Below are 12,440 nucleotides of genomic sequence, written 5' to 3'. Positions count from 1 at the left end.
GAATGTGGAATGCACTGCTACTCCTAATAAGTCTTACAGTACATGTGGTGCACAACATATCATTTGTCTTAATGCATGGAATAGAGAATTCTGCTCAACTAGCCTAATGGATCTATATAATGTGCCTACTATTGTAAAAAAAAAAAAAAAAACCATACAATAAAGCTATAATTCAACAAAAATGTCTTCAAGGCACTTTACCTTTAAATATTAGTGAGAAAGCCCCAACAATCACTTGAGGTTTTGGTGTAAAGGGAACTTCTTGTTTTTCCTTTATTCATAAATGAGAAATCCATTTACGTTTAGGTCAGGGTAAGGTTACATTTATCTAAAGTATATTTCTGCATTGTAGACCTGGACGCCCCCAGAGACCTGCAGACAGTAGAGCTGACAGACGAGAGCATCACTCTTGAGTGGAAGAACAGCCGTGCTCAGGTCGACAACTACCGCATCAAGTATGGACCTCTGTCTGGTGGAGAGCACGAAGAGCTGCTGTTTCCCCCAGGACCTAAGGACTCCACTCAGGCCAAGATCACTGGTTCTGTATCACAAACAAACATCTATCCAAATAACATACTGCTGTTCAAAAATAAATCTATATTAGCTGTATTATATTAGATGTCTATGTAGCTTATAAAGGCTTAACAAAGAACAGTTAATTGGAAAATGGTAGCATGACAGATTTTTGTGGAATTTCTGTAAATTTTTATCTGCTTATAATTAATGTGCAAAATGTTAGGAAATTATTAATAAACCATTTTATTGGTATGGATAAAGAATAATTATAGTGATTAGCTATATATAAGCCTACCTACCTTGTTCTTCCTGTTTCGTTATGCCCATAAACTGTTTATGCATGACCACTGGTTTGTCAACTTGGATTTTCAAGCCTTTAGCGTTGTTGCCCGTACCATGTTGGCATTGTGAACCAAAGCTAGCAATATATGGGTGGGAAGGTTGAGTGGTAAGTTAGCAGCTAGTGCTAGCAAGCTTGGTTAGCAAACTGCATCGGTAAGGGTAGTGCATTAAGGACAGGATGTGATTCAGGTGCAGCTCAATGACTCTACTTACATGAGGTGGAAGCCAGCAGAAAGCTGGTGTTCACCATATTATTCAACTAATTTATATGCACTTGTTTCATTTCAGCTTAGTGTGGGATTCTCTGCTGTGTTTTACATGTAACACCTCTTTATGCACACAGAGTGGAAAAGACATGTGAACATTACGCAACTGCAGTACAAGCCTCCCAACAAGTGTATATCTAAGCCCAACATATCAGGTCTGTTTTTTAACATTCACAACTAAAGAGAGGCCAGCAGGGAAATGTGCTGTCATATGCTCAGTTAAAGCATGATTCAAAGACAAGCTTCCTACACATCAGTTAAAAAAAACACAAGGGAATTTGGAAAGGTCCTGACAGCTGAGTAGATGACATTTGCAGAAAAGTAAAAGGTTTATAATATAACACAGTGATAGTGATTTATTAGTCATTATTGCAGATTTGATATAGTAGTTAATTACAGCTGAAAGGATAGATTATACAGCTGTCCTGAAAATGACTTATAAAGGATCATTTTGTTATCCATTAACAAAGTTTTGATACCCTTTGTTTGACTTAAAATTGGTTATTTTTCTCAGAAACTATCAACCTCAGTTGATAGTAAAGCTCTCAGTACCTTAGTGCTATCATATACTCAGTGGGCACTTTTTTCCATACACCTCAGCAGGAACATGCAGTTGCACATGTACATATGCCCACAACTAGCTGCTGTAGTTGAAACAGAGCATCTGAATGGGGAAGAAAGATGACTGAAGAGACTTTAAATGTGACATGATTGTTGGTGCTAGATGGGGTGATCTGAGTATTTCAGAAACAGCTGATCTGCTGGGATTTTCCCACAAAATGATCTTTAGGTGTGTGGGCCACTGAGTCATAGCCCCTCTGGGTGGAAATGCCTTGATGATGCCAGGGGTCAGAGAAAAATGACCCGCACAGCTTTGAGCTGACAAAAGTTACCCAAATAAACCACTCATCCTCTAAGTATGAAAATACAAATCCATACCACATTGTATCACTGGGTCAAGTTAGTGGTGATGTGTGGTTTCTTAGCACAATTTGGATCTCTTAGTACCAATTAAGCCATAAAATACTTGCGTGTTGTTGCTGACCAATAGTGGCTATGCCTTACGTCACAGAGCAGGTTTTCTATCGGTTAAAAGATTATTGGATTGATACCTAACTACTCCAGTCAACATGCTGAATATCCATTTATTCTTCTGTTTGCATCCATCGGACTATGAGAGTGTGTGCAAAGATAAAAGATAAAGACAAAAGTACTGTGAAAGTGTGTGTGACAGAGGGACTAAGTCTTACAGTAGAAAGTGTTGTATGACTTTAGCTATTTATTCATTTATGACCATAGAGTTCCCATTTTCTCACGGTTGCTGCCAGCAAGATAACACAAATCCTCTCAAACTTGTTTCTTGAACATGACAATAAGTTCACTTCACTCAAACGGGCTCCATTGTCACCAAATGTCATTTCAATAGAGCTGGGATGTGGCGGAAAGGGAACTCCTTATCATAGATGTGCAGCCAACAACTAGGTGATGATGTCATGAAAGTATTTTTCCAAAATCTCTGAAGAATCTTTCCAGCGCTTTGTTAAATCGGTGCCATGAAGAATTGAGGTACTTCTGAAGGCCAGCTGTGTATAGCAAGGTGTACCTGTGAGTGTTTAATACTCACCAGGTCACAAGTGACCCATTTAGGGTTAGCAGTAGGGTTTGGGTTAAGTTCATGTCCACCCCTTTTTCTAAAAATTTCACCTATTTGAAAGAGCCAAAAAAAAAAAAAGACAGTTAAATACAAAATCTGTAACTCTGTATCAAAATCACTGTAAGTTTCATTCTAGTTTCTTAAAAGTACATGTATAACTTGGAGTACAAAACCTAATCCTTATTCCTAAACCATGCTGAAAGAGGGAAAACGAGCCATTAACAAAGCCATGACTTACAGTGATTGTTCCTTAGTTATGGAGAAGGCATCATGGACTTTTCCACAACACATTAACCCAGATGATATCTTTAATATCTTATATAACTGCTATATCAAGAGAATAAGTAAATCTTTGTTAACCTGTACTAAAGGTTTTGTCTAATCAGGGATTTTGTAGTTACTTCTTGCCAGTTGTTTCACTCAGCTGTTTTCAGGGTTTGTTTTGCTGCTTTGTGATCATCTTGGCTCATTAGTATTGTGCATCCAAATGGCACAGCTGAAAGGCCCCTGTGGAAAACTAAATGATACAGTGTGAAGTGTTTATTTTCCAAATTCATGGGACAAGCGTTTGTGGGACTCTGTGTTAAATGGCTAGAGTTATTTTCAGCCTGCTCATTTTCCAAGACAGGTTCTCTTTGTTTTGTTTTGTGAAATGTTTGCTTGTCTACAAAAGACCCACTTTATTAGAAAATCACCCAGGAGGGGCTTGGCATTGAGACATTAATTGGAAAACATTGCCGCTTGTTTCGCTGGGAGACTTTGCTCAGACAAGAATAGCAGGCACGTTTTTCATCTCTCTGCATTGCTGACATTAAAAAGCTATGCTTTGAGGCAGATGAGTTTTGTTTTTATTGTTTGTTTGTTTGTTTGTTTCTACACTGTGCATTCAGCATGGTAGGATTAGAAACCATGAGAAAAAAGACCCTCAAAACAAGCTCGTAGTGTCTTTGTCTGGCCACATTCTTTGTCCTTGGGAGGCCCGGCTCATGAAAATAAAGCACTGTGTCCTTTCAGCTGACGCCCCCCTCTGCTCCACACACACCTCAGCACTTCTTTCACACACTTATTATCTGTAATTGCCTTCACGCTCGTGATTTTATTGATAATGAGTTTCCTGGGCATTAGGTGTAATTTCATGCTGTAAGGCTCTGTGTGCGATGACCTCTGTGGGAGTTAATAAAGGCGATCAGGCCCAGAGAGGGCTTAATTGTAGAGACTAAAGGGCCTCTGGAGCCTGCTATATCATAGCAAGTAGTGTTTCTGCTCCGCAACAAGGGCCCTATAGATCCATCAATGCAAATATAACACTGATGTTCTGCAGCGAGTGCAGGCTTACCATGAAATGCAATTAGGCTGCAATCTATTGTGCAATAAAGCCACAAGAGAGTGTTTTTTTGTGCATTTGCCATAGGCATTGGAGCCATTAGCTGAAACAGCTGGCCACTTGACTACAGAGGCTCCCCGTCGTTCATTTGTTGACACCTCAGTGGATGTGAACACGCAAAACATGACATAGCTTTTTATTTCCGTATCAGTGTTTTTAATGTTACCCTGTTCTGTAGGCCTGAGACCCGGCACGGAGTATGGGATGGGTGTGACGGCAGTGAAAGATGAGAGGGAGAGTCTGCCCACGACGGCCAATGCTGTGACCGGTGAGATGCTGACACTGACACACTGTTTTTAATAATCATGTTCTATATGTAACGGGTTTTTTTTTTCAGAGACAAGATATCCTTTTGTGATTCCTGCTACACTGATAGAATTTATATGCTAATTCTACAAATTGATATTTAAAAAGAAACATTCATTTTTTGGACAAGGCTCAAGTTTTGGTTCGAAGTTTACAGTAGTGAGAGAAGTCAGGGTGGCACCCACCACTCCTCAATATTCATATGAATGTTTTTGGCTTTATTCCCTCACGGCTGAATCGTCTGCTTTATTGTAAAATCTGCCATATCGTTATGAGACAGTCACCTTTTCTTATGCATGCTAATGTAGACAGGAGGTGCGTCCATTTTTAAAGTCTTTAGAATTGCTGAATTTTCAACAGATTTTTCAAATTGATTGACATTCATTTGCTATTTATTTGATCCTATAGACAGAATATTAGAACAGGTTTTAAAGCCAGATGGCCCACTGGGCCTAAGTTGGTCTATAGCTGTTACATTTACTAATATATCTTATTAGCACTAATCGAGAAGTTAAATCATTTGTCTTCCTAGAATTTTGTGGCCTCATGCTGGAATATCTATAAATTTCTTTTTTTCTGAATGCGACAGTTAGCAGTTAATGTTATAATGGATAGATAGTCTTACAACTTTTCTGATGGGTATCCTATAGTATAACAATAGTTTGGAGACTAAATAATCAGTGTTTCTTGACTATAATTGTGCACCAAGCTTTATTCCTTCAGAATCTATTACCTCTCGATAATTCTGCCCTCTTGTTTCACTGCTCTGATCAGTTCTTTCAAATCAGATCTAACCACGATAACATATTGCTTTGGCATGCCATCAAATGATGTTTTATTAACTAGTATAGTAGTGGACGTCAGTAAGCATCAGTAAGGCAGCAAAACAAATCTAAACAGGAAAATGCAACTGTTGAAAAAAGGCCTTCAGTGTAATACCTCCCCTCTTTCACACACCATCAGCCCTCGATGCTCCCAAAGACCTGACTGTAACAGAGATGACCGAGACTACTATGATGCTGGAGTGGAGGCGTCCCTTTGCCAAACTGGACTCCTACAGGCTGGTTTACATTTCCGCTGATGGTCACAGGGCTGAAGAAGTGATCCCGGGCAGCTCTGAAACTCACACCCTGAGGGGCCTGACACCCGGTATGCTGTATACCATCAACATCAGTGCAGAGAGGGGCCGCAGAAGCAGCGTACCTGCCACCATCTCAGCACCCACAGGTCAGCACGGCTGAACACATGTGAAAAGAGAAGTTTCTAGTGAAGCAGGAGTGGTTTGTTTGACATTATAGGTTTTCTGAATTGTCTGGCAGAAAAAAACGTAGAAAGAAAAGAGAAAAGAGAAAAGAAAAAAGAAAAAAGCGTCGAGAGAGGAAGCCGAGCAATCTTGATAGCTTTTCTGCTGGCATTTTTGCCAATGAGATAACATTTAACATTTTCAGATACCCAGATAAGAAATGATATGTAACCTATATTAGCATTGCCACCATCCACTCCACATTTATTATACTCTGTCTCCAAATTGTTAGCACTTGTGAACCCTGCGGTTAGTTTTGGCCAAAGCACTTCCACAACATTGCTTATAATGTAATACCGCACAAAAATAGCTTAAAATCTGAGCAGGTAAAAACAAAATGAACCTGCATACCACTAGAACTAAGTCAGCTCTTAGCTTAAGCTGAGACTTGGTCTGCATAATTCTATTGCCTGGTTTCAGCTGGCGATGCGTGACAGACTCACTGAAGTTCTTATTGACCAGAGGTTTATTTACATTTCATTATTCGTTACAGCAGCCACACTGACGCAATGAATTGAACCCATTGTTTGCTTCTCAGTTCAGTGTTTTAAACTCCTCATTCCCCCATTGATAGACTGTGGGTTTATTTTTTCTATTTTCCAAGTTTTCCTTGGATGAAAAGGCAAATAAGGTGATGGTGGCAAATTTTTCATGCTGTGGTCTGAGAGCCTCCAAGGCAAATATTTCACTGTTAAACCTTCTGGTTATGTAACAAGTGCTCATTAAATGCATAGTAACAGGCAAAAATTGATAACCTTTGAGGGAAAAGGTGAGCCATTGGAATAAATATTTTTTGATATGTTATTGGCTGCTGCACCGTGCTCTTTATGTTCACTTGTTTGTGTGGTCATGAATAGTACATATGAGTGAACCCCGGAGTATGTGCGTTGTGTATTGGTAGGTTCATGAGGCTTGGGGTGGGGTTGGGGGGTGGTTGTATGGATATGTGTGCGCCATGCACAATGTTCATTCATGTGATAATTGTTGGCGTGAGCCCCGCTCCCCTCTGGGTTTGTGCGATTTGACCACGATGAACTGTGGGTCTGTCAGATAAAAGGCCACATGCTGAGACTTCTGTTAAAACATTGTCTCTGAAATCAGCAGCCCTCTAATCCACAGCCTGGTTGATACTTTAGCCTTTATCGTATCCAAACACGTAGTGCAAACACAGATCATGCTCTTGTTGCGGGAGGGGCTCAAGGAAAGAGGAGGGGTGGAGTGAGGAGTCTGGGAACCTTACAGTCATCAAAAAGTATCAAGAATTTGATGTCAAGTCTTTCAGATAAGTGTGCAGGGAAATAGTGGCAAACCAAAATGCACCTTTCAAAATCCAAATAATTTTAGAAGCAGGATATAAAATTTAGATACTATGCAATAAAAAAAACAAAAATAGGGAAATCAGGTGCCACAGGCAAGGATTATCATAATTTAAACTAATCAGCTGACTGAGTTTGGATCACAATATCTGACTTCCGTGAATATGCGCATATTTGCACAAAGGAAAACTAAACCCACAGAGTTACCCTATAATCAGCTGTCCTGAAAGCCTTTTACAAAGTGTTGACATATTTGGATTTTGGCAGTTGCTGCAAATTCTGCCAAGAAGTCAGTTTATATGTGACTGTTTCCATCAAATTTGATTCATGGTGCATTAACAACCTAACATAATAGAACAGAAAGAGAAAGCAAAACATTGTGAATAAAGCAAGATCAATGTCCTGCATGCATTGACATGATCTGTAAGGTCTGGACACTGCCTGGTGGAGAAGTTCAACTATCATTCTTTAAATTAACACACTGAGGATGAATGAGTATCAAATGGAAGATATCCATATAAGAAGGTGATATCTTAGGGGACCATTTGATAATGTCATTGCACACATCTTCAACCGCATGAGCAGATTTTAAGGGTTCTCTCAAATTCAAGAGAAAAAAAAGACATTCCCATCACCTCTATAGTAGACTTTAACTAGACCTTTAAGATTTAATACATATAGAGTAGAAGTGCTATAACAGCATCTCTGTAGGACTTGCTGTGGCCATTGCTACATTCTTATGTAGGGAAGAAACATAAAATGCAAAACAAGACAAACAAGCTTAAAAGAGATTTTTGTAAAGGCTTGTTTTATATGTTGAAAATTGAAATTTCATTCATCTCAATTTAAAGCAGCACAAACACTAAAATCTTAGAGTCACGCTTTGCTAAACCAAATATTGAAATCGCGGCTAGATCTCACTGAGTTAATGGGAAAGTTTTTTTCCCCTTCTGTTTGTTTTAAGTTAAATAGTATTTTTTTGCCCTGTTAAAGACGAAGCGTACGTTTAAGTTTAGAAGCTAGCTAAAAAGAAATTTATTTTTAGCTAACTATAGTAAATATATAGTTAGTTAGGCTAACTAATAAGATTAGAGATCAACTTTAGAGCCTGGGCGAAGAGAAATATCGGTGAGCCTGGGCTGAATCACTGAACAGGACCTTTATATGCTACTTGCCTGGCATTTAAAGGTTTGGGCCCTATGAAGAGTTAAACGTGTGTTTGGTGAGTATCTGGTGTTAGCTTTTGTGAAACCATGGTGTCTCCATCTAAATACAGACTTTTGGTCCTTTTATCAACACCAAGGAATCCATGTGCCAGACACAGCTAAACTAATCGACTAACTGCTATGACATTTTAACACATTAACTAACATTAAGACAGCCATGAAATTTATAAAAGATGGATGCAGCCACAGTGATGTTACCTGTTGGTTTGTAAGGTCCTGTTTTTGAAGATTTGGCCTGACAGTTTTGGCCTTTGACATCATAGCTTTTTTTTTAAACCTGACATCACAAGCAAGGGACAGATCTGACTGGGACTTTCCATGGACAGTGCATGCAGCACACCTAGAAAATCACATGGCAGGTGAGGCCTAAAGAAAACCCTGCCTTCAAGTTTCTTCTGGTTTGTACCATAATTGACAAAATAGGCATCATGTTGTATTTAATAATTGTTAGGTAGGGGGCTGGATTTGAGTACCTTGCATTTTATTATTAGACCTTGAAGGTATGTCCATCTTTTATATAAAGTCCATGGTGAGGGCCAGTTAAGCTTTTTTCTTTCTTTTTAACCTCAGATGAATTGTGACTAAGTGAAAAGCTAATGTTCACTTCTTGGTTTTCCTACATTAACTCCTCTGCTTTCACATTCAAAAGCAATACACAAGCATTTCTGTAATGGTTTATATAGCACCGCAATGCAACCGAAGCTTATGTGGTCATAGGGATATTTCCAAGGGTTTTACTGATTTACAGTGTATGGTTTTGTTTTTCTATATATTTATCATCTATTATTTAACAAAGTCGACAAATTCCAAAATTATATCTACTTACAATTATAGATGTGCGGCCCTATGCTTCACCAGGAGTCTACAGGAAAATTGATTGACAATTATAGATGTATGTTAGAAATCACTTAAATCACTCTCTGCTTTTCATTGCTCAATCCAGTATCACAACAAAATATGTACATATTTATATGTCCATTTCATGCTTTAGAGAGGCAAAGCGTGAAATGGACATGGTGGACCAGCATGTCGATTACATGCTTTGATGTAATTCATATGATTGCTATATAAGGAAAATTAAAGAAAAGATTAGGGTATTTCCAAAAAACAAAAGACTCAATCTCTCTTTATACTGTAGGCACAGAAAATGGTCATGCATTTTCCTTGTCAGTCTGAGCTTTCGGTAATCAATGATCAGCTGATTCCAACCAACCCCCCACCTTACATTCCTATTGTCTACCATCCCATTTACTCTCTGTTGTGCCGCACAGTGAAAGAGGATAATGGGAGCCTTGATGTTTACCTGAGCCATCTATCTCCATCTCTTTCTAATCTACTCTGTGAATGCTTGCACACACAATGGACTACAATTACAGGCTGTTCATGGCTCTGCATGGCCTCCCCGTAGGTTTGAAGTGGACAGCGTACTTCTGCCGCACTGGCCGGGCTCCGCTGCACCTTCAAATGTTAATGGCTCATTCACAGCCATTAATGCGCACAAGCTGCATCAGCATATCTGCCAACTGCTCTCTATCTTTATGTCTTCCACTGATATGGTAATATAGAGTAGATGGCTATAGGTAGACAATGATAATGGGGCTATTTGTTCTCTCTGGTCTTTTGTAGTGGAAATATGAGAATATTTCCATTCTGGACCTTTTCTCCTTTCTCCTGACGGTGAAATGAAATTACTGAGTGCTGGAGAATTGTCTTTCCCCCTACATGTGATTATATAGTTCTTTGTTGGTTGTTATATGTTTCACATCTACATTGTTGTGAGTTTTTGTCAACAGAAAATGTTCCAAAAGAACCTAAAAAAATTTCAAAATGTGTGTCCATCGTGTGATCAAAAACTTCCAGAAATTGGCATACCCACAAAAAAATTTACAGATCTCTATTTATTTGATAGGAATAATTCATCTTAAGGAGTACAAAGCGTGACACTGGTAATTTGCACAAAGAGGTTGATTTCCAACTCGTGTCCCTTGTTGGGTTTTTCACATCCACCATACACAAATAAAATATTCTAATATTCAACCACATAAAACTAAAATACAATATAGATACATAATGACAACGAATTACAAATAATACACATAATCAGATACATTCATGAAAGGAGATACATTCCTAAAAATAATCTTCACTTCAATAATCTTCATTAAAAAATATAGTCTAATTAATTCAAATGACCTCAGCTCTGATTATTATTATTTTTGGGGGCCAGTTTGCACTAGCTCTCAATTGCATACATATTTTTTAAATACAAGTATTTGAAACATTAATAAATGAAATTACAAGCAGCATATTGGTACATCCTAGTAGCATATCACTGACTGAAGGAAATCCAGGTTAGATCGCATGGTCATACAGTAAGTACAGAGAAACTGTGTGACTTCCAGTGAGAGATTAAAAAAAACAGCTGTTCTTTATTTTCATAGCACTATTCCTCGAATGTTTTGATCAGCACTTGTATGTTTGTGTTTTAAGGTTTGACCAATATATGAAGCCAGATGTATTTTCTATCATCTTAACATCCACCAGGTTGGCAGTGATCATTCTTTATGGGATTATCTAGCCCTTGAAAAGCAAGCTTAACCCTACCCCTAAAGAGTTCACCGGTGACCTCGTGGATATTAAGCAGTTAGAAGTGTGCAAATGAGTTGACCATCGGCTTTGCCATATGAATTGGTCTAACCTTTTGTTGATGTGTTTGTCATCACCCAGAGGAGGAGAAGCCCGTGGTGACCAACGTTACAATCAGCGATGTAACGTGGGACAGCTTCCTCTTGTCCTGGTTTGCCGACGATGGGGCTTTTGAGTCTTTTCTGATCACGGTAACTGATGCAGAGACGGACGCTGAGTGGCAAAATCACACTGTGCCCGCTGATGCTCGCAGCCTCGCCATCACCGGCCTCTACCCCACCACCTGGTACAGAGCTATTGTATACGGGGTGTACAGGGGAGCCCCATTAGACCCTGTCATTGCAGAAACCATCACAGGTATCAATGCAGTCAATTCTGGGGCCTAGCATTTTCCTCTGATTTCTTCTTTTTCTAATTGACACAGTCCTGTAATCTGTCCTTCTCTCTGTGAATTTTCTAAATTACTCTGTTCAGCACTGCCTTGAAGTGTGGCAATCACTAATAGGTGTTATACAAACACTTGTTCTTGTGCATTTTTTTTTTTATACCTTTGGACCTCTTTCTTGATATGCTCAAAAATGTATCAGATTGCAAAGAATTTATTTTTATAAATCTTTGAGAATGAAACTTTTAACTTAGGTATGAAAACAGCTTGTTTTGTTCATGCCCATGGGATTTCTGCAAAGCAACAAGTCGGGTCTTATTTTCTTGGTTAGCTTCAGGTTTGGAAATACATTTTTTTTTTTTTAAGTATACATAAAGGCAATTTATCAGCCCTTGCAGTGGAGATTACTCTTTGCAGGGTAAACAAAATCTCTGCGCCTTCCAGACACTGTGAACAATCCAAATCCCCAAGCAACACTCCTTCATCAGCCATCCATCACACGCGTATCCCTGCCTTTGATGCAGGGATCGTGAAATGGGCTAACACTACAGCGCCCACACAAAACTCATTCAATCTATATTAGTCCAGCCGCAGAGCTGCGTTTGATCCACTTGTCAGTCTGCCTGTTGGTATGAGTCCAGCCTGATACCTGATACCAGCACCTGGTCTGGTATGTGAACAGGGAGAAACACGTCAAATGAGAAGGTCAAGGTGCACTGGTTTCCCCTTCCCCAACACCAGTCATTATCAGTGATTAGCATGCTGTAAATCCCAGTATGTCTAATAAGAGGTCTTTAAACATCGAAAGCATATACTACCAAGAATGTTGGAGAATGTAGTTTTACATTAAATAAGGGATACAAAAAATATGACACAATTCTTTACAGGACCATAACAACTGGAATCTGAAAGACCCTTTAGACTGTGACTATCTTAAGCAGGTCTATGGTAGAATTAGGACTAGGATACTGAAAACAGTGGTACTAATGAGATATGGTGTGGAGTCGCTTCTGTTCTGGGGCATAAACGGTAGATAGAGTCAGTCAAAAAAATGTTTTATTTTCTGAGAGTATACTAATTCACGATTATAAAAAGC

The 12,440-nt window shown here is 39.0% G+C and overlaps 1 protein-coding gene across 7 annotated transcripts in view; it reads left to right on the top strand.

Moving 5' to 3' along the window:
- Positions 1-12,440, top strand: part of tncb (tenascin Cb) — a 114,541-nt gene that overhangs the window by 84,856 nt on the left and 17,245 nt on the right. For 6 of the 7 annotated variants that reach the window (XM_085293630.1, XM_085293628.1, XM_085293629.1 and 3 more), the window contains 4 exons: positions 353-538; positions 4,341-4,430; positions 5,432-5,695; positions 11,041-11,316. In XM_085293630.1, the coding sequence (XP_085149756.1) occupies positions 353-538; positions 4,341-4,430; positions 5,432-5,695; positions 11,041-11,316 (816 nt within the window). The remainder of the gene's footprint in view (positions 1-352; positions 539-4,340; positions 4,431-5,431; positions 5,696-11,040; positions 11,317-12,440) is intronic. The other variant, XM_085293631.1, reaches the window with a different exon arrangement.

This window comes from Mchenga conophoros, linkage group LG12 (genome assembly GCF_057382185.1).
Source record: "Mchenga conophoros isolate Kocher_MC1m ecotype Shallow Benthic linkage group LG12, M_conophoros_male_GT1.1, whole genome shotgun sequence".
Lineage (NCBI taxonomy): Eukaryota > Metazoa > Chordata > Actinopteri > Cichliformes > Cichlidae > Mchenga > Mchenga conophoros.
The sequence above is the reverse complement of the archived record's forward strand: the minus strand, read 5'-3'. Positions and strand labels throughout refer to the sequence as shown.